The sequence below is a fragment of the Vipera berus genome (assembly GCF_964194415.1).
Source record: "Vipera berus genome assembly, chromosome: 6".
Classification (NCBI taxonomy): Eukaryota; Metazoa; Chordata; class Lepidosauria; order Squamata; family Viperidae; genus Vipera; species Vipera berus.
The window spans coordinates 28,724,814-28,752,618 of record NC_138208.1 but is presented as its reverse complement, the minus strand read 5'-3'; the positions used below and the strand labels follow the sequence as shown (position 1 = coordinate 28,752,618).

At 34.7% G+C, this 27,805-nt stretch overlaps 1 protein-coding gene across 1 annotated transcript; it reads right to left on the bottom strand.

The window, feature by feature from the left end:
* On the bottom strand, nucleotides 1-27,805 carry TFEC (transcription factor EC; the record flags this gene model as incomplete). Its single annotated transcript, XM_081332038.1, has 8 exons — nucleotides 27,776-27,805; nucleotides 27,062-27,313; nucleotides 25,265-25,360; nucleotides 8,070-8,184; nucleotides 7,030-7,098; nucleotides 4,233-4,308; nucleotides 3,176-3,323; nucleotides 1-375 (listed from the first exon to the last, which is right to left on the bottom strand). Exons 2-8 carry the CDS (start codon nucleotides 27,140-27,142, stop codon nucleotides 1-3), a joined length of 960 nt encoding a protein of 319 aa, XP_081188164.1. The 5' UTR covers nucleotides 27,143-27,313; nucleotides 27,776-27,805.

The following is a 27,805-nucleotide window of genomic DNA, read 5'->3' as shown; positions in this document are numbered from 1 at the left end:
TTATAAATCATCACCATCACCTGAACTACAACTGCTCCTTCGGTGGCTTCCTTTTGATAGAGCAGGAGACACAGAAGATAAAAGAGGGTCTATCCCAAGTGGTGATATTTTATCATCTAGTAATATTTCTTCTAGTCTCTGTTCTTTTAAGGCAGCACTAAAAGACAAGTCTGTAAAGTGGGAAAGTGGATCAGAAAAGGCGGCAGCTGGGTCATGTACATCAGCATCTTGCTCTTGAACCATGGCTAGGTGTTGCATATAGTCTATTGAATTCTCTTCTGGATATTCCCGTTGCCTCATGACCCTGGATGCTAAGTCAACCACACTGACTGAAGACATTGGTAGTCCATGGGCATGTGCTTGTATTTCTAGTTCCTGTGTTAGAAAACAAAATATTTAGAGAGCAGGATTTTTAAAAAATCATAGGGATTCCATGCATCTCAGTATTATATCTGGTGCAGTTCTGAAACCTAGTCTGACAATATGCTTAAAATGTAACATACTAATGCGACAAGCCTAATTTTTTGTATCTTTATAAAGCCATATAAAGACTACATAATAGCCATAATGATGAACCATGGACTCTTGGTATGATTTGGGAGTTAAGATTGAAGCACAAATATAAATGCTTCAGTTCCAATTCAGGAACAAAAATCAGGGGGGGGGGGGAATCATCTAAGGCATTTTCCTTCTAAAAAATGGGAAACAGATTATGAGATATTTCATAACACTTTATTTTGTAATGATAACATAAGTTGTATCATGATATATAAAATGGCAAAGTTGCAAAAGTAATCTATGATTGGAAATCAAGATATCCATTTAAAATATCTTAGTGCAAAACCACTAAGTTTCCAAAAGTCCATAAAACAATAATATTATAACTACATTATTATTTTATAATAGAATAATAAAAATAAAGGCTTAGAAGAAATTAAAACTGTTGGAAGGGAGGTTCAGATTCTGAAAAAGGAAATTATACACTGCCTTTGTGACAAAATATATAATCTGAGCTTCTTCACAATTTTTCTGGAAAGTCAGTGCTTTCTGCATCCAGAATACACACACACCCATAAAATTGACAATTCTTTCTGTTAACAGGATTGTTTTTTTTTCCTATCAGCTTCTTTAAATAGGCAAAATTGAAGAATGCTTCATTTTAAAGCTAAGCATTTTGCATATGCATTTGCATAAAATATTTCTTAAAAATAAATTCAATTAATGTTACAATTATTCTCTCAGCACAGTACACTTTCATTTTAATATCCCAACAATAGAAATAGAAAGAGAGAAAGAAAGAAAAAGAAAAAAAGGAAAAGGAAAGAGAGAGAGAGAGAGAGAAAGAAAGAAGAAAGAAAGAAAGAAAGAAAGAAAGAAAGAAAGAAAGAAAGAAAGAAAGAAAGAAAGAAAGAAAGAAAGAAAGAAAGAAAGAAAGTCAAATATTTGAATAATGAGTGCTGAACTAAACATCTAAATAGAGTGCTAAAAGTAAGGCTTTTAGTTCATTTTTCTCCAAAATTTTTAAAGCAAAACAAAAACATTTTTCTTCCCTTGCTTCAGAGTTTTCAGAAATATTAAATATTCTTTGTTATTTATGACAGGTGAGATTGGAAACCTTTGCTTTCTCTTTATAAGCTAATGAAATATTAGCATCATTCCTACATTGTTTATACCTTATAATTGATAGAATTAAACCAGTTTTAAACATTTATAAATCAAGCTCTCTTTTCCATAAAGTAGAAATTGATTTAAACTGTATATATGTATGTGTGTTCTTTCAATATTAATCTTTCAATATTTGTAAACTAACCCAACTAGCACATGACAAATATTACAATAATATAATGATAAAATAAACAAAAATAATACTATAATAATAATAATAACAATATTAACAATTTTAAATTTACTAATTTGAGAATATTAACATATACATATTTTAATAATCTAAAATATTATCAGGTGGTCTTCCTACTTTGCTTATAGATGCAATTCTGCTGGTAGAATGAATTCTTAATATCCTCCACGATACAGGTGACCTCTGAAGAAGAGAGAGGTAGATACGATACTGGGAAAATGAGTGAGAGGGAGTTCTAATGTATGAATAAAGAATGGTTGCTTAATATAGCTGTTTAGCAGGGCTTTTTAATTATGGGGAAGCAGTGATCATATGGAGGCAACTGCCTAGGCTTAACTCATATTGGGTTCATCTCCAAAGAAATTAAATTATTTGAAATTATCAAGATCACATTTTTAATTCATGTCAAAAAACTAATCAGTTGAAGTATGATCCTAATAGATATTCTAGTAGAAATTATACACAAATTCCCACTGTCTGGGTTCTTGAATCCAACAGACCAAAAGTAATAAAAGTGGGAGATCGTGACGCAAGTACATGTTTTGCTGCATACCTCTCAGAATTTTAAAATGCCCACAATTTCACATGTTGCACTGTGATTGTTTTTATAAAAACGATTACTGTTTCCAGTAAACATCTATTTACAATGTTATGCATATTCCAGCTAAAGTATTTTCAAATCCTCTAATTTCACTGAGTGTTTTTAGTGCTGTGTTACTTAGACTTGGAAGTCCTATTGATCTTACTGGAGTTTAATACTCTATTATCTAAGATCACCATACCTTACAACACAGTCCTACACATGTCTATTTAATTTTAATTTAAGCTATGGCAAACCACTTCTGAAATCTTGCCAAGAAAACTGCAGGGACTTGTCTGCATTATTGTGGCTGATGATTATTCTCTTGATTTTGGTTGCACTATTTACCTCTGAAAATGAAATACTCCCAAGTGGGTTTTGCATTGAATTAAATACTTAAAAATGCCTGTGACTGCACACTAATTCTCTTACGACATTCAGGAATGCTATCTAGAACCTTATCCAATTAAAACTGTAGATCAATCACAGTCTATTATAGGAAGTGACCAGAAAATTACATGCTGCTTCATTTGATGTTGGACAATGTACCCCAAAATAAAAGAAGGTTAGGAACATTTTTCAAAGTATATCTTAAGTCTCCAAGTAATTACGGTGTAGATCTATGTGTATGTGTTTTATAATCATTGAATACAGTTTGATGAAGTAAACGCTGTAGCAAAATCAAAAGATGGAGGAAGGAATAGGTTGGCTTTGAACGAGCATTTTTCTCTACAAACCTGAATTCGTAGCAACAGTCGTCTGTTAACCTGCTCTAATTTCTTCTGTCTCTGCTCTAATTCTTGAGCTTTCTGTTGTTCTTTCTGTAACCACTTGATATATTCCACTGATGCCTTTAAAATAGTTCCTTTATTCCAGCGCATATCACTGTAGAAAGTAATGATAACCTTTTCACAATTGTGCATGTCAGCAAAATTTATAAAAATGTGCAAAATCTTTTATATTAATATGAAATAATGATTTACATGACCATTATTCATGCTTAGATATTATTGCTTCTGAATGGAAATTTTAATAGAATAGTTAAAAAGCCCTTATATATTAAAATTCATCCCAGAATGAAAATAAATGTCAAAAGAACGTAATAAAGTGACTTTTTTGGTATAAGATCTAAATGCAAATTCATGATTCTACTTTTATAGTTTTTATATTTTTAGTAAAAATGCTTTTGTTATTAACTCTGATTAAAATCTGTGTAGAATTCTCCATTAATGAACTAGGAACCATACATTACTCACAATTTAAGCATAAATTTCTGAATATAATTTAAAATTTATAACTCTTTACCTGATTTTCTAATGAGCATATTTTATTCTTATTTGAATAAAAGGTTTTGTCTAATTTTGATATTCAATGTTAATAGTACACCAAAATCAGTTTAGTTGTAGCAACAATTCCACATCATATTTTAAAACCCGTATGATTAAAACAAACTAAAACAAACTTTTCTATAAAATACTACATGAAAATGCTTTGTATATCTAGGCTAATATGATTTGTCACTGTTAGTAGGGAAATACTGACCCCAAAATGGCATTTATCTTATAAGTATGCTATTTCAAGTACAATGTTAAAAATATATTATGTAGATTATAAGTTAAATTGGAATCTGTGATTACCCATCAACTGACACAAAAATTGACTCCAGCACTCTGCCACTTTGGATGAAATGTCCACACTAAATATGATATCTAAAATTCCTGTCTGCTTCATTTTTTTGTATTTTCTTTTTATTTAAATTATAAATACAATGATAAAAATGGCAGGTGAACTCACGGGTCATTAGACTTTGGAATAAGTGTGCCAAGCTCTTTGATCCGGTAGTTAATGTTATACCTTCTTCTTCTTTCAACTATAAAACAAGATATCTTAATAGCAACAAAGTTGTTCTGTTACAAAACACCATACTCTCTTTCAAAATTCACAATATTTCTACTTTGAAAAGCTTGAAAATATTTAATCTGTGAAAGCCATTAAATAGCTAGCTTAACTATCCTGAGACAACTTTTTTTAAAAAGAGAAAAATAATCAATACCAAAATATTTATCTTTAATGAAAGAACACCTAACTCTTCATAAACTATGCAGCTAACAAAGATTTTATAGGAATGTAATGTATAAGATAAATGTAACAATGTGTACCTCTAACATTAAGGCTGTGTGTTCAAATAATAATTGTGATTCTCATTTGACAATGAACTAAAATTGTGAATCAGTGGTCAAGGATCAGTGCTTTTATCATATCAGACATATTTTGAAAGGCTGCAAAGAGGTGATAATACCATCATGTGTTTGCTGACGTTTGAATGAAAATATTTACTTTACAATCTCATCAATGTTTACTTAAACAAAGGTCTAGCTTTGATCTTAAAAATATATGCTTTATTCTTTCACTAATTATAAATCTTGAATACCATTCATGCTTGAAAATTTGGTGAAAAAACTGCTTAATAGTACATAACAAATATACTTTAAGTTTTTTAATTAGTTTAAAAATGTTTTTGAACAAACAATACAAGTCACTTTTTGATTGTAAAATATTTTGTAGGGTAAGGAGGGGGAGAGGGTGGAGTTAGAAGAGGAATCAGCTTACAATCTCTATGTGGCCACAGGCCAAAGTCCAGCCTCCCTTAATTCTAGTGATCCTTATTTAACATTTAGCAGGTGAAAATATTGCTTACGCATGAGTGGCATTAAATCACTTTAATTGGACCTTCTTGTGTGGACCTGTTCTATCACACCTGACATTTTTACATTTAATATCTGCTTGTTGCATGCAACCATCCACTTGCTTCATATTGCTATAGAACATTATGGCACCATTAGTGGTCATTGTCACCAAGATGACTATTCAGAAGTAAGAATATCAAGATTATTATTGAAATTATTTGACACACAGATATAATTTATTTGGAATGTGCAGTTTCATTTTAAGATGCCATGAAGCATGATGCATGTATAAATTGCACAAAAACAATGGGAATAATGTACAGTCCAATTATGTTAACCTCACCAATTCATACATAATTCAATACAATAGTATGGGATATTGGTTTCATTACTTAGTTTAAACTGGATAGGAAAATACCATTTTCCTAGATATCTAACCTTATAGCATAAACCTATTACAATTTATTAATGGTAAGATGATATGGGCTACACACACGATCTCTGCAAATTGAGCATTCTGCTGTTTCTCCTAAAAATCCATACAGAAAACAGCATAGAAGCAATAGGCAACATATCTAAATTAATCCAAGGCACTAAAGGACAATAATGCAGTATTATCAATGTTTAATAATTTGGGGTAAAATCAAAAACAATATATGAAACTGAAATGCCAAGTGGCACAATTTGTAGTATTGCTGGCTAATTCTGCCCACTCTAAGGAGTTCAATCCTGACCAGCTCAAGATTGACTCAGCCTTCCATCTTTCCGAGGTCAATAAAATGAGGACCCAGATTGTTGGGGGCAATATGCTGTCTCTGTAAACTGCTTAAAGAGTGCTGTAAAGCACAATAAAGTGGTATATACTGTAACTCTAAATACTATTGCTACTTCTAAATGTCCAAACCAGCAGGAACCATTATAATTTGATAACATCAGACATAGATAAGTCTAAAATAGGATTATTAAAAAATACATACAAAAAGTGAAAAAAGAGGTAAGCATAAGAAGAAATAGAAACACCATCAAATCTATCCATACCTGGGCCAATACATTGGTACAATACACTGCTGGAATTATGAATTGGACACAACCTGAACTGGCCAATTTGGACTAAAAACAAGAAAGCAAATGATGATTCACTATGCATTACATTTCCATAGAGCAGGGGTGTTAAATTGCTGGCCTGTGGGCCGGATTCATCATAGTGAAACCACACCCACCCCATTGCCAGAATGGCAAAAAAATCATGACACATCACAACACGTCACGTGATGTTGCAAGTTTGACACCTCTATCATAGAGATAGTAATAGATGAAATGAAAATTTTTATTTACTTTAAGACCTACAGACTGTCAAACAAGAAAACGATTACATAAAAGACAGCAAGAAAAGGCAATGATCCCAGTTTAAAATTGGAACTTATTGAATGTGTAGGTAACAAAATAATATAATAAAAACAAGAACAGAATACTGGGACGAAAAAGCATTACATGGTCATTTTTTATAAAAAATCGAGGGAAAGTGGATGAAGGTAAAATCTGGCAATGGATTACAACTGGAACATTAAAAAAAGAAACTTGAAGACATGATTTTGGCCAAGAAATTGTGAGAGTTGGTTTATTGTCCATTTCAATTTTTCAGGTCTATCCTCTTCACAAAAAAAGTTTTTTCAGTCTTTCTTCAACAATAACTCTAAAGCAGGGGTGTCAAACTGCTGGCCCACAGGCCAGAGGCATCATAGTGAAACCGCACCCACCCCATTTCCGGCAATGGCAAAAAAGTCATAATACGTCATGACACGTCATGTGATGTTGCAAATTTGACACCCCTGCTCTAAAGCAAACAGTTATTTCCACAGTCTATTAACAATAGTAAATATTTGGAAAGTGTTAAATGTACTCACTGAGATTATGGTTGTCCTTTTTTAGTCTCTCTTTTGTGATTGCTTGTGTATCTGTGAAAGAAATAAAATCTATTTAAACAGGGCATAGGTTACTTTATATGAACAATTATCTTTTTACAAATAGGATTTTAAGAAAAGTTTTACCATCTCAGATTTACTAATTCTTTTTGCTACTTCCTGCTTCCTTACTTATTGTTTACAGTATGTGCTGACTTTTTAAAAATATCATGCATTTTTAATTTTTAAAATTCTGTGTAAGCAGTATCCAATTTGTTGTACTTTACATTGTGGTGATAGAAAACTTTATAATACTTTAAAGGGAATAAAGTTTCCAGGCATAATCTGATTTGTATGTTGAAGAAAGAGGAAGAAAATCATCTCTTTGTTCCCTTTAAGTTGCACTGATAATCTGCATGGTTGTTAACATTCTTTAGATTAATTGAATGAAAGTCTGAAAGATGTTAATTCATTAATATGGTGAATGGCTGTATTGTAAACCTTTAAAAGAGTCATTTATGATGACCTGGAACAAATGTAATAGATGATAATTTATTTATATCATGGGCCAGAAGTCAAAATATGTGCAGATCAATTATGTTTCCTATAGTAATTACAGCCATTAGCTGCATGTGTCTAGATATAAGGACCAGCAAGGACTACCATGACTTTCATTGTTAGGGATATTCACTTCAGAACAAATACAGTAGATAAAAATGTTTTGAACCAGATCATTCTAATTCAGGGAGGCTACTAAATAGAATGCTTAAATGGCTAACAGTGTTCCCTACCTGTTCTTCACATTTCATAATTCATTACCAAGAGTGAAAACAATCACATGGATGGTTCAAAACCAGTTAATAAGGAATTAGAGAGTAGAAACAGTACACTGTGAAGGTGTCCAATGTGTATTAAATGTTTATTTAAATCACTTCTTCTATGTTTTCAGTCTGCATGATTACATTTGTTCTACAAACAGACAGACACTTCAGCCTTTGTTTAAACAAGGTTTTTAGTGTGCCAAACTCTCAAAGCTGTATTACCTGTGATTTCCCTCTTAACTGGATAATTAGAAGGACAAGAAGTATTGGAAAGACCCATATTGGCAGCTGTCATTCCTTGGTCACTGTTGTATAAATCCAGAATGCTACTTGAAAGCTTTGAAAAACACAGAGTGAAAGAAAAAGACATAAAATTAGATATGGAAGAATGAAAATAAATTCATGATTTTATCATGGGAAAGAGATATATAAGTACTTAAGAACAAAATTCCATTTCAGATGTGTATTCATGTCTTAATCTCAATGGGAACTGCATCTAAAAACATACTTTGCCCTTATCATGTATAAAATAAAATAAAATGTTAAGGGTCAAAATTGCCATTGTTCCATATGCAGAAACTAGGAGTAGGATGATTTGAGTTTTATATGCAGAATGATGCCTGGTTATGGCTCCTGATGTCTGATTTTGAATTAATGCCATAGCATATTTTCCAATAACAGGATTACTGCTACAACACTGCAAATATGAGTTAAGTTGAAAGGGAAAATAACCTTGCTGATCTTACCTGAGACCCAAATGAATTTCTAACTATCTCCCTGAACTCAGTTCCTAAATTGTTCGTGTTTCGTGCAGCATACAAAAACGATGCAGTTATGCAAAGCATCTTAAAATAGACCTGGATAGAGCATGTTGTGGGCAATTGTCTTGCAAAGGCATCAGGAGAAATTAGGTAGATAATTAATTATCTATCTGCTATGTAGACATAAATTTTATAATCTGCTATTTGATTATTCATTTCTGACCTTTAATATAAAATCCTTCCAAACATAAAAATAAGCTTGTTGGGATTTTTAAAAATAATTTTCAAATTTGTAATGCCCTTGATTGATAGGAATAGTTGATTCATACAGAAAAACTAGAAGTAACAGCTTTTGGTGTGTCTGCAATTTTCCCCCATAGATAGATACTACATGATTTGGAAAGGGAACTGTTTCCAGGGTTTTAACTTGCTAGGCAACTGGCTGGCTACCATGCAATCAACCTTCATCTGCTCTTATAATGTTTTAGTTTTATTAAGATTCTATGGCCCCAAGGGTATGCTTTTTGTTCTTTTCAAGATCAGTGCACAACAACTGATTGTTTTGTCCTGTTTGCTATATGGCTACATGGAACTCTTACAGAATACAAGTAAGGAACAATGAGAGAGAGATAGTAGTTAAGGCACCAGACTAGAAACTGGGAGAATGATTTCTAGCCTGCCTTAGGCATAAGGCCAGTGGGGTTATCTTGGGCCACACTTTAAGAAATAAGCAATGGCAAACCACTTGCCAAGGGACTTGTCCAGTCAGTCCAGGAGTCAAGACTAATTCAAAGACATCAAAAAAAACCAACCCAACCCAAACCAAACCAAAAACAGTTATAATGAGATATCAGAAAACAGATGAAATGAATCAAAATAAACAACTATTTTAAATGCATCATAATCCATAGTATCAGTAAACTGGAGTATTTAACTCTATATCCAAAGTAAATGTAAATATAAAAACCAATTAAAATTGCAATTTTATTTGCAAGATCTAATGTTTTTATTAAAATGATAAAAACACTGTTGCACTGTGATACTTTCATGCCTTTGAATTTTTACATACTCAGAAATAAGCTCGATAGACCTTAAAATGGTTAGCATATGCCATATTCAAATCTAATAATGTTAATAATATCATTAATCTGGATAGCAGTCAAAAGCTATTTTGGTGACTTTGGACTAATATTACCTTTGAGTCTAACCTTCCGTGAAGGATTGTTATAAATATATATGAGGGTGGAAACTTGTGTAATTCATTGAGCTTTTAGGTTGAAAGATCAGATGCAAATGTAATAACCAAATGAATGCATAAATAAATATTGAAGAAAACATCTTATTTTCTTATATTTAAAACTTCTACCATTCCATCATATCTCAATGATGCATTTTAATCATGACCTTTCTCCATCCCCAGATAATGACTGAATGAAAAACTAGAGATGGAAAAACAAAAAAATGGAATTAGCTGTCTTTAAGAAGAGAAAATGAATGAATATATTGAAAGTAGTAAGAATAAAATGTAAAGAGTGGTGGCCATATCTATCTTGTAGGTACCAAACAGGACATGAACATTGCAACATCTACCTTGGAAATTGATGTTAAAGGGGATTCTATCTCAGATATTGGATGAAATTAATAACCATTGATAACCTTTAAGATTTAATGTAACCTTTTTCAATCCATCCAAAAATCTAGTTTCTTCTATATTTTTAGCAGCAGACTTCACACATGTATTTTGTGAAGAAAGGTCCTTTCTTTGTCCCAACTTTGCTGAAATCAGCTATTGAGGACATCTTGTGGTGAAGCCTGGTATAGCAAGGCAACTTTCCCTTTATTGTGAGGTCTGGCTATAGCCCAGATTTGTCCTTGTCATTATTTTTAAAGATAAGAACTTGAAACATCTGGCAGAGAAAACAACTTCTAGGAATAGTGGAAGTGGACATTTTCTGACCCTTATCAAAATAGCCTCCACCAAAGACGTATCTGGAAACACCGTAGAAATGGATGAATACTACCCACAACTTAATTATAAACTTATACGTGAAAAAATTCTTGAAGTGATTGAATTATTGAACTCCAAACTGAAAGATAAAAGTGTCAGCTTAAACCTACCAAATGAAACCCTGACTGCAATTGATGAACTGACAATTCAAAAACCAACAGAAGAGGAAGAAATTAATATTAAAACAGGGGACCTTAAAGAACAACAACTACAATTTACTGAGAGCTTTGATACCCAAACTTTGATCTTAATTGCAAAGCCTACAATCCAAAAAATAACAGAAGCTGAAGAAAGCAACACTAAGATGGAGAATCTTAAGTATCTCCAAGCACACTATACTGAGAATCCAGCCAGCCAAACAACAACCACAACACTGGACATGACCTCTTATCTAAGCCAGAAGGGACCGGAAGAAGAAGACCAGACTGAACCAACAATAGCTATACTAAAACAAACATGGGGATTTGATTTATTAGAGCAACAATGTAATGATTATAAAGCGGCCGGTTCCTTTGAAAAATTGACAACTGGATGGTCTCCCTCAATTCAAACAATGTGTGTAGGAATGAAGGGAGACCCATTTCAGAACTTAAAGGCACTGGTATGGAAGCCTGCCTGGAACAAAAAGAAAGCTAGAGTTAGATTTAAAAAATGGGTTCTTTTCTTTGTCATTTATAATGACAGAGCCTAAAATTTTTTTAATGGGCTAAGGGGAGTCTTTAATAGATATAAACTGACTTTATATTTAGGATTTAGACTTGTAAGGGAAATGAAAATCAGCTATTAGAACATAGTTTTGAATTATATTATAGAACTTGGAATGATATAATAAAAATTACTTAATTAATAATTGATGAACCACTAAGGCGAGAAATAGAATATATTTGTGAAAATAAAAATGTATTTAAACAACCAATATATGTATTTTAGATATGACAACTATTATATAATGAAATAGGGGAATTTTGGGTTACCCGAAAACTGAATATAATGGATACTAAAGGCTAATTCAGAGCACTGTAACTGAAATTAGGTAAAATTTAAAAACAGGACATGGATAAATATAAATTAAAATATATTGATAATTGTCTCAACTGACCATGCTATAACTAGAAATGTATTAATTTGATTGAGATATTGTAATTAAGGGAACTGGAGATGGAATTTTTGCTGATGTAACCTGGAATATGTACAAAAAGATTTTCTTATTGGACTTTTGATTACCCAATCACCACGTTGCTTCATAAATATCTGGATGTAAATTTGGAAAATTAATAAAACTTGTTTTAAAAAAAGAATGTGTGAATGAGAGTGGGGAATTAGGGAAAGAGATGCTGCTTAGGAAACCATCAGACAATAGAGACAGGAGCCCCCACTAGCTTAAAGGTCAAAGGAAGAAACTTATAAAGAGCCTGCTCTAATGGATTAAGTCATTTAAAGAGGCAATGGGAAGTGGAATTTTTATAACTTCAACTTGCAAGCTTCTGTTAATGTAGCCTTAAAATAAAGCAGAATTAGCTCAACTAGTCTTGTTTCATGTTTGGTTTTTCTGAGATGGCTGACAATACCCTAGTTTAGGTAAACACTTGTGTTGAATTTAGTGTAAATATAAAAAATGTGGAGAATCTTGGTAATTTTGATGGAATCAGGTTTAATGGACTAGCATACATTCCATCAGCTACATTAAGTATTGCCCTAAATTATCAATAATATAATGTATAATGTTGGGATGCCAAAGGAATCAGGATAGTTACCAAAAAAATGAAAAGAAAATATGAAAATATATGAAAAGAGAAAAGGATACAATGAACATTAAGAAGGGAGTGCTGATTATAAAGTTAAAATTATCGCAGGAAGGTTAATTTATTAATAACTATTGTACACATTAGAGTTTCACTAAACGTTCACCATACATTTGTGAGTGAGTGTACAGTAAGCATTTGTATTGCCTGCCAATTTAAGACAATACCTTATGCATTTGAAGGAGTGTTTTCCAACTTTGTGGCTGCCATGGAGAAACAGACAAAAATACATCAAGAAATAAAATAACAAAAGGTACATTTTTTGTAGTGAGCATCAGGTAGCACTATCTAACTCTAAGCTATATAGAGCCTTTGGTACAAACCCTCTGTCAGGTGAGAACAGCAAGAGTTTATTATTCTCTCTTAGCACGACCAAACTCATTAGGTTTTTGCAAAGATTCAGTGATGTATACACCGCATTCAAAAGAAGAATGAGATACTTATCATGCTGACAGCAGGTCTGACTTGATGCTCTGTTCAAAAATGTTCTCCAGAACTAGATATCTTCTTAATCAAAATGGGAAGCAAGAGAAGGAGGAGGAGAAAGAGATAAATGAAAATACCATTTCATTAATTGAATCATTCTGTTTGGTTTTCTTTCTTATATTCCATTCCTCACATTTAAAATGGAATGAGGGACTCAGTCTCAAACTAAATGGGCTGTAGAATATCTATGTGTCAGCTATTACATCTCAATTCTTGGAATACATCTACATCGTATTGATTTTTTTCTGTTATCTTTCTGAAATGCTTGCAGCAATGTACAAATAGAAATCAAAATCCTATCTGTAGGCCTTTGAATAAATCAGCAACATCTATGAAAAAAGCTAATATACAGATAAAAACAATGGTCACGATTCCTACAGTATTATCCTTATTTTATTTTAACGAGGAAAGCTAATATAAACTCTACATCATTACAGTAATCAAAGATTGACTAATAGTAAAAAGCAAATCTGCAGCCAATGCAAATTGGCTTCTTATTAAAAATATTCTATAAGATAGCTGTCATGCTGAAACTACAAACATACACTAAGCAAGTCATGCAATGTAGAAAAAAGGTAGGGGTGTAGGGCACATGATCAAGAGAAGGAGGAAATATGTCATAGGGAAGGAGGAGTTGGCTACCCAGATAAGATAGCATATTATAATTTCCCCAAACAACCATGTGGTGGCAGCACACTCCCCGTCTGGTATTTCATAATACCACTATAAACTTGATACCGGTAGGTATGCAAATACAAATAAATGGTTGTGATTTGCTTGTTGTCTTAAAAACCTGAGAGATATAAGAAATAAACCGGAGATATATAAGACATAAAAACCTGAGAGATATAAGAAATAAACATGCATACATATTGCAATAATAAGAATTGCCATTACAGGCCTAAAATAGTCACTTTTCTTCTTAAAGTCAGGATCCAACCAGGAAAGGTGATGAGTTCAGTCCTCAAGAGGCAAAAGCAGGACAAGCTCTGTGATGGGTCTGGTGAAAGTTTTTGGTGCCTTTCAATTTATTTATTTATTTTAATTCCATTTATATCCCGCCCTTCTCCGAAGACTCAGGGAGGCTTACAAGCTTAGCAGTAGCCTTCATTCTATGTATATGCCTGCTTATTAGGGCTTTCACACACACACCCAAGTGGCATTATTACAAAGTCAGCTTAATTGCTCCCAACAATCTGAGTCCTCATTTTACCTACCTTGGAAGGATGGAAGGCTGAGTCAACCTTGAGCCTGGTGGGACGCGAACCTGCACTAATTGCAGGCAGCTGGTGTTACTTAAGGAGGCATTAGCCCACTGCTCCACCAAGGCTCTAACATTTAGATTTAACGCTTGATATTTATCATTCCCAAGATTTTTAGTATACTCCCAATTTGTCTATCACCATTCCTCACAGAATCTAATATTCAAGATACACATCCCATTTACTTAACTTCTCACCCTCTATGTCAACAAATTAAGGATACAATATGATATCCTTCCTTTTTGCTAATTTTCAGTTGTTTTTAAGTAGTAATCAAAATTTCTTTTTATTTCAATATTTAATACTTCCTCTCTTCCTTTTTGTATCTGCTATCTCTTGCTTAAACTGATAATTTTTGTTTTTAACATTCCATGTAGACCTATTTATTACTTTCAACAATAGGTTTTTAGCTTGTCTACATTATTCACCTTTACATGATCTTTATGCACAAATTAATATTCGAATTAGCTATTAATATTTATACTACTAAATTTTAATGACCATTTTTTTATCTCAGTTCATAACAATGTCTTATGTTCAACATACACATCTTATCTATTTAAGTACATTCTGTTTCAGATTTCAGTGATAATAATAATAATAATAATAATAATAATAATAATAATAATAATAATAATAATAATAATAATAATAATATTTATTTGTATACCGCCCTTCTCCCGAAGGACTCAGAGCAGTGAACAGGGCAATAAATAGTAAAATACAGAAATACAAAAATTAAGAATGGATTAAACAAAGTGCCCAGTACCTTAGAACAATAAGTTAAAATACATTAAAACATTAAAACAATAATAAAACCCAGACCCATCGAAACTCCATTCTTCTTGAATCTTATTCTGGCTTTTTTCCTTTGCCAAATCATCTTCCATGTCCTTGTTTTTGGGTCATTGAACCAATCTCCTTGTAATATCATGTTTATTAATTGATATTGGCAAAACCATCCAATCACCATTTTTTAGAGGACTTGTAGGTCTACTGGGTCATCTCTTTATTCTTCCATATCTACGTGGTTGTTCTGAATTGTTTATCTTCTCATCCAACTGTTCTTTTTCTAGATCCTCTAGTTCCTTCTGAGTTGTATAAGAAACCTTTTTCTTTTTCCAGGTTGTCAATGTCTTTTCTGGATTTTCAAATATCAATATTTGTTTAATAGTAGATTCTTCTGTCATCGTACTTGAATGTTTCATTTTTTCTATTGTATTTTGTATAGATGATTCTTTAGTTGTGGTCAAAGTTTGAGCTTTCATATCTGGGCTGTCTTCTTGTTCCTTCCCATAGCCTCTTAATATTTCATTGGTTATGGTAAGAATTTGGATTAGTGTTTTCAACATATAGAGAGTTTGTTGATCTTCATCTATAAGGAAATATTGTTCCTGGTCTTCTTCCATATTGGTATTTTAAAGTAAAGGCTTTACACTTAGAAAATCCAAAAGAGAGAATTTTTTTCCCTAGGTAGGGAACAAAAAGCCTTTCACAGCTGTTGTTTCAAAGTTCTCAAGGTTATGTATCTTACCTATTTCCCTGGGCAGTCAGCCAGGCCCCTTTTAAAGTATCCCTTTGAGTCCCAAAGTTATCTTAATCTTTTCAGTTTTTCTTTTCTTTTTTTTCATAAGAAGAAACCCAGATTTCCAACAGAAGTAAATAAAGAAAAATAAGAAATAAAAAATCTTTCAGTCCACATGCTTTAAGAAATAAAGTTCCAATTGGGATTCAGTTACTTTTTCAATGTTTAAAACACCCCTGGGTATTTAGTCGCCGCTCTTTCTGGAGGGAGGGCTGAAATCCCCTTTCCCTCACCGCAGGGAGGAGAATGCTTAGCAGCTTAAGGAGGTACAGAAAGTAATTAGGGTGTAAAAGAGGTAGATCTCACTCAGTCTCTTCTGCACTGCTTTAAGATTGCCTAGTGGAAAATGTGACTTCAGCTGTTCACAGCCTAGGGACGAGCCATAATGGCTGGTCCTTTTGTCCGCCAGTTTGGAGGGATCACCAGGACTAACGGGAGAGTTGTGGCTCTCCCGCAATCCAGCGAGCATCCCTCCTTGCTGGTCGCCTCTTCAGGGCAACTTTTGGCCCTTTTCAGGGCCCCCCACTGATGCGAAACTGGACGGGGGAGAGAGAGCAAGTCTCCCAACCGTCCATAGTGGCTGTGTGACAAACCAGAAGTGGGAATCTGTCTGATCTTGACTGCCCAGTTTGGACACTTGGGATCAGACTTTGATCTTTGGTCATATCTGTCCAATCTTGGGTGATGCATATTGGGAGCTAACCAAAGATAACACTTCTTTCTCGCATGCATATTCCAGAAAAAAACATGACTTGTTTTTTGAATAACTTCCTATTATGACATTTGGGCCAGCTTGGATAGGTCATGTTCTTGACTATCACTTTGATTAACTGTTAAATTTCCTATATTGGTTGTTCCTAGTTTACCTAGCTCAGAAGGCATTTTACTACAAATGGTTTGATCTATTAATAGGTTTGACATCAATATCTGTTAAGAAAGACCTTGGAAGCATTTTAGTCCAATCTCTGCACAGAACAGGAATCCTCAGATACTCTACACAAATGGCTGTTCTACTGTTGCTTGAAATCCTCTAGAGATTGGGCACACTCCAGGAAATATACTGTTCCACTGCTTAATAGCTCTAGCAATTATAAAGTTATTGCCTGAATTTGGATTTGTCTCTGTAAATCTTCCTTCTATTGTGCTATTCTGGGATATCATAGAGAATAAACACACACCTTTTTCCCTGTGACATCTTTCAATATTGGAAGACAAGATAGCAGAAGACTGCTATCATGTTTTCCCTTAGTGTTGTATTCATTAGGTAGTCATACTTATCTACAACCTAATGTTTTTACCTTTCTATGACCCCATTTGTAATCTGGTTTCCCAATCTCTATCCACCTAGTTTACTATAGGAAACATAATTGTAGCAATCACGAACCAAGCTTACATTTATACCTTTATCATCTTAAGGCAACATACCTGAAACAGCTGTCAGACATTGAATCTACAGATACATCACATTCATATCATAAATTCATACATACAGTTACAGTATAAATAACCAAACATTCTGTATTAAGAATTACTTTGCATTTATTTCTGAAATCAATCCAGTTTGGGCCATGTTAAAATCACTGTTGCTATCTGTCCAGAAAACTTATTTCTACATTTAGTTAATTCAAATTTTAAAATTGCTTACTTGTTTAATTTGTTCACCTGTTAATTTAACTGCTTCTAATTTAACTAGTTATCAGCTACAGTTTGTCTCAACAGAGCAGCACTCAGAGCCCATTTTTAGCCTGTAATTAATTAGAAAGTATGGGGCATAGGTGGTGACAAAATATTTGGTTTGCTGCTAATTGCCAAGGAAAAAAATAACAAAAATAAGTCTTCAGTTTAAACCTTAGACATACTGGTTTAAAATCAATGACAGTGCTTCAAAAGTTTAAGAATGTAGTGGTATTTTCATTAACAATGCATATGATAGAAAAATGCATTTTGTGGTTCATTTTAATTAACTAAAATAGAATTTGTTCAATGTTTGTTTCATTTTTTATTAGTTCACCTTTATTCAATTTAACTAACCAACATGTCCATGTCTTTGCAGATGAATTATCAAATATGCATTGACTATGGACCTTTTAATGCAAACTGATCCACTGCCTCTAATGCAACTACCTACACAATAAAGCAAAACTATCAAAATATTTTTCCCCTTCTAAACTGGAGAAGAAACAGTACAGCTTTGTGTATTTTATTTGGCCTAGCCTATATTAAGCCTGTTCACAAAGAGGCTGCAAGTCTGTCTTATTAGCTGCAAGCTGCAGAAATGACCTTGAAGTAACTTTAATTGTTTATTTTCAATTCTCTGTGATTTAACTGCCCGTCTACAAGACCTTTCATCCTCAAGGTAACACTTGTCTTTTTACCAGGCAAGAAAAAATGCTGAGTTTGATTAGATTATATAGTAAACAGATGGATAAGGCAGACAATATTGGAAAACCAGAACATCCAAGGAGAATAGTGTTCAAACTAGATAATGGAAACATAGCAGTGATATTAACTAGATAACCTTTCAAGGAATAGGTCAGCAGCTGATATGTAATTATGCTGTGGTCCTTTTCTTCAAACTAGAACATACAATGCCACAATACCCATTTCAGTGCTAGATTTCTGATCACATGAGTTTTTAGCTCATTTCCAGTAGAATAAATCTACCTTGGGACAGGACTGACTTTCTCATAGTGTAAAACAAAATCTTCCCTTAAGCCAGACTTCAAGGTATCTTCTCAACTAGCAGCTTGTGGTTATGTATTGAGAACAATTCTATAGCAGAATATAAAGAACCTTGAGAGTGATTAACCCAAAAACTTTTGTAGCTGTCATTTTGGCTTTTTTGATCCTACCTCTCAGGCATTCATACTAACATCTTAACCACCATACTACAATGATCTGAATATTTACTGCAATGAATATGATAAGACCACATCTTGCCAATATGTGACTTCTCTCATTTTTTTTAAAAAATGAAGCATTCAGTCCATATTGAAACTTTCATTTCAAATAATTGTTCATGGAGATTAAACTTTTAAAGGACATAGTGTACAATCTCAACTACATCATTTCAAAGTAGCAAAACAAAGCAAAGCAAAAACCTTCTAAAATGGTGTCATAAATTAGCAGTGTGTCATTAATACCCAAAAGATTTATTGAGCAAATGTTTTCTCTCCTTTTGGTCCATTTTTAAAAAAATGTATATTAAGGTCTTAATTTTTCCACAGAAGGAAGAGATACGGGCTGTCCAAAGGATGAATATATAGCAAACAACAAAGGTATAATATAAAAGGAGGTAAAGCATAATCTCTAATGGCAGTGAAGTGAAGAAGAAAGTGAAGAAGAACTAAAGAGCCTCTTGTTGCAGGTGAAGAAGGAGAGTGCAAAACTTGGGTTGAAACTTAACATTAAGAAAACCAAGATCATGGCATCTGGCCCTCTCAATTCCTGGCAAATAGATGGGGAAGAAATGGAGGTAGTGACAGATTTTATTTTCCTGGGCTCCAAGATCACTGCAGACGGGGACTGTAGCCAAGAAATTAAAAGACGCTTGCTCCTGGGGAGGAAAGCCATGGCAAATCTAGACAGCACACTAAAAAGCAGAGACATCACCCTGTCAACAAAAGTGCGTATAGTCAAGGCTATGGTCTTCCCAGTTGCAATGTATGGCAGTGAAAGTTGGACCATAAGAAAGGCTGAGCGCCAAAGAATTGAGGCCTTTGAACTGTGGTGCTGGAGAAGACTCCTGCGAGTCCCTTGGACTGCAAGGCGATCAAACCGGTCAGTCCTAGAGGAGATCAATCCTGACTGCTCTTTAGAAGGCCAGATTCTGAAGCTAAAACTCAAGTACTTTGGCCACCTAATGAGAAGGAAGGACTCACTGGAGAAGAGCCTAATGCTGGGAAAGATCGAGGGCAATAGAAGAAGGGGACGACAGAGAATGAGGTGGCTGGATGGAGTCACTGAAGCAGTAGGCGCGAGCTTAAATGGACTCCAGAAGATGGTAGAGGACAGGAAGGCCTGGAGGAATGTTGTCCATAGGGTCGCGATGGGTCGGACACGACTTCGCAGCTAACAACAACAACAAAGCATAATCAGGCTTGCAAGAATTTGTTGTTATAGCCAATCCCAATAAAGCATAGTTTTAGTCTTTCTGTGGAGTTCATTTCCTAGCTTAGTTTACCTACTTGGATGGATATCAATCCTTTGCAAAAAAAAAAAATCTACACATTAACAGTGGGTTTTTCTGTAAGTGGTCTATGTGATTGTGATTGCTATACAATTTGTATAATGATCATTTCAATGCCAAATATACATTTGTTCATGTGGTAGGTGATTTGCAGACCCCACTTTCACATTATACTAAAATGGGGCTGTTATGTACTGATATTAACAGTTAATGTGTTTTGTTTTAAATTTGTCTCCAACTGTTTTGGAGGAAAACTGAAGTTTGTATCTGAGTGGGAAAACCAGCTTTAAATTTGATTGGTCGCTGCCTAGTGGCGGCACATATAAATATATGTCAGTCTGTCAGTTGAGTTCAGTTCTGTTAATCTTGCAAATAAACCTGTTGCATTAGATCAGTCTGATCAGTGTCTCCAAGATCCCACTACGCAACAGTGGTGATGAAGGTGGGATCTTTCCAAAGGAATGATGCCTATTAGAGTTGAAATCACACGGTGTTAGCCCAGCCACCAGAGCCCTGGTGGGACCACGTCCCCACCCTCTCTGCCAATAAACCAAACTGGAGGCACATCATCCTGAGGGATCCATCCCCAGGATCTATGCAGTTCATCTCCTTCATGGCAAGAGAGGTGGTGTCCAAGACCTCACAAGAATAAGAGCATCACCAAGGTGGGCAGGCTCAATGAATTTGATGTCTCCCACCCAGAACAGTGGAGCTCCTATGTCTCCAGGGTGGACACCTATTTGTGGGCCAACCAGGTCCAAGAGGACAGGCTAAAAGCAGCAACCCTACTCTGCATGTGTGGACAGGCCACATACGACATTGCTGAGAATCTGGTGCGCCAGCCAGCATTGAGTCAGTAATGTATGCTGACTTAAAAAAAGATTGAAAGAACACTTCAAACCTAAGCTGTCCATAATTGCTTGGCGTCATGCTTTCGAACAGAGAGAGCAAAAGTCAGGGGAGTCGGTAGCTGAGTTCGTAGCCTCACTCCAACAAGTGTCACATGACTGCAAGTTTCCAGACCTGGAGGATCGTCTCAGGGACAAACTCATGTGTGGGCTGATGAATAGAGATTTGCAGCAGTGCCTTATTTGCCATAAAAAAGCTAACCTTCCAAGGTGCCTTGAAGGAAAACATGGCAGATGAGGATGCTGATGGAGCAATGAAGGCTCTAAGGCTGTGGTGGCGAACCTATGACATGCGTGCCATAGGTGGCATGCAGAGCCCTCTCTGTGGGCATGTGCACCATCGCCCCAGTCCTAGGCCTTCAGCTGGGTTTTATAAAACCTTTTCGCTTTAGGCCTCCACCATGGAGCTCGACACATGGTCAGCTCTGTCCATCATTTCATACAAGACTTTAAGTTATATCTGCAGACAAGGCAAGAAGCGAGTTCAACTCAAACCATCAAGCCTTGTTCTGACAGATTTTCAAAATCACGGTAAAAGGTGAAGCCACCGTAAGAGTCAGATTCAAAGAGTTTGATGGTCCCCACAATGTTGTGGTCATTGAGGGACAGCGCACCAGTCTAATAGGACTGGACTGGTTCAATGACCTGGGCATCCGAGTAACAGGCATCCACCGCACTCAAACAGCTGACCTGGCAGCAGTATGTCAAGAGTATGCTGATGTGTTCAGTCCTAACTTAGGACAGTACAAACGGGCACACATCTCCCTTAAACTTGATCCGGCTGTCACTCCAATCTGAATAAAACTGTGCCTTTTGCATTAAAACCTAAGATTGATGCAGAGCTGGACAAACTAGTACAGCAGGGAGTGCTCCAACCTGTGGACAGTAGCTTGTGGGAGACTCCCATAGTGACCCCTGTTGAAATCAAACAGGGACATCCACATCTGTGCAGACTACAAGTGCACAATTAAGAAAGCTCTACAGCAAAATGCTTACCCAGTTCCAGTGGTAAGCCACATCCTCGCAGCACTTCAAGGAGGTTGCCTGTTTGCCAAACTGGACCTCGCACAAGCTAACCAGCAGCTGCCAGTAGACAATGCCACAGCAGAGGCAGAGACAATCGTCACTCACAGAGGGGCATTCAGAGTTCATCACCTGCAGTTTGGAGTAAGTGTTGCCCTGGGATTGTTCCAGAGCTTTATGGAACGGACACTTAAAAATATACTAGGTGTCTGCCCCTATTTTAATGACATCCTGATTGCAGGTGAATCTGCGGCAGTCCCAGCAGATCACCTCAGAACAGTGTTTCAACAGTTCCGGGAAGCAGGGTTGAAGTTGAAAAAAGAAAAATGTCAAATTGGAGTGGACTCTACTGAATTCTTGGGGTTCCATATAGATGCTGCAGGAATACATCCTTCAGAAACCAAGCTTAAAGCTATCCAACAAGCCCTCAGACCTAAATCCAAAGGGGAGTTGCAGGCATTTCTAGGACTCTTAAACTTTTATCACTCATTTCTGCCACACAAAGCTGCATTTGCAGAGCCACTCCATCACCTTTTAGACAAAAAAGCACCCTGGGTGTGGACAAGCACCCATGACAAGGTATTCAGAACAGTCAAATCACTGCTATCATCAAATTCTGTATTAGCTCATTTTAACGAGAAACTGCCCGTGACTTTAGCATGTGATGCATCACCATATGGTATTGGAGCAGTTATAAGCCATAAAATGACAGATGGTCATGCAGTCCCCATAGCATATTATTCTATAACATTATCACCACCAGAGAGAAACTATGCCCTTTGTATTTGAGCAGGAAAACCAGCTTTAAATTTGATTGGTCACCGCCTAGTGGTGGCATGTATAAATATCTGTCAGTCTTTTGGTTGAGTTCGGTTCTGTTAATCTTGCAAATAAACCTGTTGCATTAGATTGGTCTGATCAATGTCTCCAAGAACCCACTATACAACAGGGGCCATAAAATGCATCTCCCAGACATATTCTACCTGCAGAATATCATATGTATTGATTGAAGCTTACTCCCTTTTATTGCACCCAGTCTTCAAGTTAGAAACTTTATAATTTACCCAATTTGGCTTCCAGTTGCCCTCCGGGTGAGATTCAAGGTGCTGGTAATGACCTATAAAGCCCTACATGGCATGGGTCTGGATTACCTACGGCAACACCTGCTGCCGGTGTCAACTTCCCTCCATCCAGTGCGCTCCCACAGAGAGGGCCTCCTCAGGTGCCACCGATTAGAGAATGTTGACTGGTGGCCCCCAGGGGGAGGGCATTCTCTGTGGGCGCGCCAGACCTGTGGAACCGCTTACCGGTTGAGCTCCGGATGGCCCCCGACCTTCACTCCTTCCGACGTGATCTAAAAACTTATTTATTTGAACAAGCCGGCCTGGTCTGATGGGTTTGGGGTTTGGGATTTTAATATGAATTTTAACTAATGTATCACATTGGGCATAATTATTTAATGTTTTTTAACTTTTGTATTTTGTATTTTGATATTTATTGCCCTTCGGGAGAAGGGCGGTATAAAAATTTAATAAATATAAATATATATAATTTGTGAAATGCGAGAGTATATTTCGGGTACAATGCTAAATTAAATGGATTAAATGTTAATAAAGAGAAATGGATGCTGCCAACAACTATCAAGGTTGCTAAGAATGTCATGCCAACTCCTATGATATTGAAATATACATTTTTAATAATGTGTGTAGAAATAAAGAACAAGAAACGCATCATATTATCATCAGCAATAAATGCAAAGTAAAAAGTTGAATGTCTATAAGATGCTAAGGTGCCATGATGAAGAAACACAGCCAAAGATCACTCCAAAAATGTTTGCTTGGAGGCAAAGGGGAGGCACAGTGAATGTCAGGGTTGGGCATGCATGCATTCTATGCTGAAATAAATTATATTGATTTAAAAGAAATGAGGTGACCTAGTAGTCTGTTCTTTACATATCCAGTAAGCATTTATCAACTAAATTCCAATTTATGACAAGTTTTATCTCAAACAAAAATGTTGTATAAATATTTTATGTACAAATTAGGCAGAACAAAACACCATGGCAGCTGAATCATTTTAAAAACCTAGTTACTTCTGAACAAATATTAGTATACATATAGATATACAGTAGGAATACACTAGATGTCAGCGAGAGGATACAAACCACACTGAGATATAAAAGCTCTATGAAATCACATCCTCACCATAAAATTACACAATTATATGTTACTTAACTGGAAAGATAGTATTAAAATATAGTTCTGCTTGAAACCACCTCCTTTGAAATAAAAGAAAGATGAAGTCATTTTGCATGTTAAAGATTAGGTAGCATTTTTTGAAATGCTCATCTTCATATGTTTCACCATGCACATGAATGTTATACCAAATAAGACAGCAAACTTTGGTAAGAGACAAAGAAATACTGAACAATATTCTTGGGTAGTCAAAATGGATTCCATGTGTACTGTAGAATATGGCATGCACTCAGTATACAATGTCTTTCCACATGCTATATTTCAGCAGAACCAGAACTGAGGGGAAAGCATCACTTTCCATTGCTGATAATGATCATCTATGCACAGCATATAGATGCACTGTATTAGTGCTTTTAGCAATTACCAGATCAACTTGAATGTTCAGAACATTTGCCAATTCACTATATCCAGTGGGAGTAATACTAAAAGTTCCAGAAAACTTTTCCTGTTATTTGCTAGAAATAGTTAATTGCAGTACATTTGGGGAGCACAGCTTATGTAAATGATAAATTTATCATTTTTCATATTTATTTATTTAGGAAATTTATTTGCTGCTCATCTCATATCTAATCTCCCCTCTTGAGAAATTTACTAAAGTATTATACTTAATTGCAATTTATATATAGGAAAGTGTGCTTCAGTATTGTTATATTTGACAACAGTAAGTTTCAACAACAATTGTTAAGTCTGTAAATATATACTATATACCATTCTTGTTCATATTTTTTCATACCTACGGGATACTTAAATGATTAAAATCAACCAATACTAAAATAGTAAGGCATACATTCTCTTGGCAATAATTTATATTTTCATAGAAAAATGCTATCCTTGCAAATAAAAATAAAATGCTAAGGAATTTGATTCATGTATGTTATTCTGCATGAACTTTTCCTGAAAAAAGTAACTACAAACTGATGAAATATTAAAGGCATTTTAGCAAATAGATGAATCCACAACCTCACTGATATAGTTTTACAACTTTGAACAATACAGCTTTCTATGGCACACATTTACAATTTGTAATTGCAAAAGATAGTTTGAACGCAAGCAACACATTTTACCTGATTATAATTCCATACAGTTTTCTGATCCACATTTTCAATTGTTCTTATGAAAAAGTATGCCAGTTACTTACCACTTTTGGCATGAGCAGTGGTGTTTCAGAGCAACTTATCCCTTCATCATTAAAATTTGATTCCATGTTGATTATCTCATCTATAACTTCTTCCATCTAATATAACAAGAATTGTTAATGAGTGAACATGAATAGTTAATAGAGATATTTACAGTACAATCCTATACAGGTTCTTGCCAAAGGAAGATCAATGATACATGCACTGAATGAGGTAGAGGACTGCAGTCATAAAAATAATAATTTAAGAACAAAAACAAAAACAAATAATATTTGGTAAACCTATCTCCTAAGAATGGTCTGAAAGAGAACAACGTCATGATACTGCTACAATTAAGTGGAATGGTTCCAATATACTATGTGGGTTAAAGATCACCTGGAAACAACATGTACGATTTTCTGAGTTCTTTGAAGAAAGAACACAGAAAAAGAAAAAATTACCAAATGGTTACTTGTTGATTTTGGGGGAAAAAATCAGAATATTCATTTGAGGAAATAGACAATGAAGTCTCTGAAATATGATTTGCCTTCAGCCAAACAAATTGATTTCACTTATTTACTGATTTTATCCTATTTCCTAATTATCTCTAATCTGCTAGAATCATCCACATGACTAATCCAAAATGCATTTCCTTCTCTCTCAGTGGGATACACATCACATAGCCAAAATTATATTGCTGTTTATGATAATAACATCTTATTAACTATTTATTGATCTCTTATTAGCTAGAATCATTTATGTGACTAACTTACAGTGATAACAGAAATAGTAAATAAGAGTAGTTAGACCAGATGGCAGAAATAAGGGTTCTGAAGATTTTAAAAATAACTAAATAAAATTAAAGCATTTGGGGAAAATTTTCTATCCCTGGAATATCAATATTTTGGCCATGAAGCTAAGGCATGGGAATCTCAACAACTGAAATAGCTACAGATTGGTCAAAAAAAGTATTCCTTAGTAAAAGGCACGGAGCTTGAAAATGAGGAAGGACACATACTCTTAGAGGTGAAGGAACCTATTGCTTTATAAAACCATTTCCAAGAAGTGATTCATTTCAGTCCCTGTCCAAACCAACCTACTTGTTCAAAGATCTGGACAACCTTATGGTCTACATTTACAGAATAGGAGCAAAAACATCCAATGTTTGCAGCATTGACAATTAAATAATATTCTTATACAGTATGCAATGCAATGCAATAATTCTACAACTCTTGTTTGCTGGAACAAGAGATAGTTATAGTATATTTACATGAAAGAAAGAGTACTTTTTCTTTGAAATGCAAAGGAAGTCTCAAATGAAAATATGGGAAAACAGATCAAATAAGTAATGTTGTCCCCCCCCCCTTACTTTTCAGAGCAGGCGGGTAGCACTGACTTAAATTGAACACATTATTCTTTTAGGTAAAAGTAAAAAACCTCCAGTAACAAACATCAACCCTAACATTTTTCCCTTTTACATATGTTGTTCAGTTATGGTTAGATTCCTTGGAAAAAGGAAAATAACTTCTTAGCATATCAGTTACAAAACACATCATTAAGCAGTGATGATATGGTAGGCTTGTTAATGATGATGCATGGCTTGTTGATGTCCAAATGAAGTTGGATACACAATGAAGTTATGATTTTTTAATGTGCAAGCTTTATGGTGCAATCAATAAAATTAATGTCTAAAGTCATCCTTCCTTAAACCTATTTTATTTAAACAACAAGAGATGAACAAACTGGAGAACTGTTCTTTTTGTCAACTCCATTCGGTATGATAGCCTGCTCTAAACTAATCTCACAACTTTAAATCATACCCCATTTTCATGTTCTCCTCCAAGAGTTAGTATCTTGGTTACTGGACTTTCAGGAACGCTGATATTACTAGTAGGTGGCATATGATCACTCTTTATTATAAGTGTAGATCCTGAAGAAGGTACAGATTGGGAATGAGGCAGTAATAGAGATTGGCTAGATAACTTGGTATCCAGTGTCAGAAATGGTTTCACTTGATGCTGTGGAATTTGCTGAATGTGATACCTCACTGGATTTTCCAGGTGGGATTGAATCTGAAAAGAAGGGGAAAAATTCCTGAAATGTTACTTTTTCTTTGTAAGCATGATATACAAATTTCTGATATGAAAATTTGATAGCAGTTATATTTCCACTTGAAATCTATATCCTTTGAATGTCAATACAAGTAGATCATTATTCCTATTGCTTGCATCAGAATTATCTATGCTACATTCACAAACCAATAAGAAAATCCTGGTATTTCAAACCATTTTCCTTACTCTCTAAATTTTCCAATTTTCAGTCACTATTCATTCCACTATTGGTGGGAATAAATATTTTGAAAAGATAACTAGACATTATTTAATATGTCATTACCATGCAATACTGTTTTAAAACCTTGTCTGAAATGAAACCTATCTACACAGTTATGTCCCAATAGAAAACATTCCAAAAATGGGCATTACATTAACAATGTAACTAATTACTAAGCATTTTTTTTAAAAAAATTAGCTCACCTGATAGCAAGAGCAATCTGTCAAATGAGG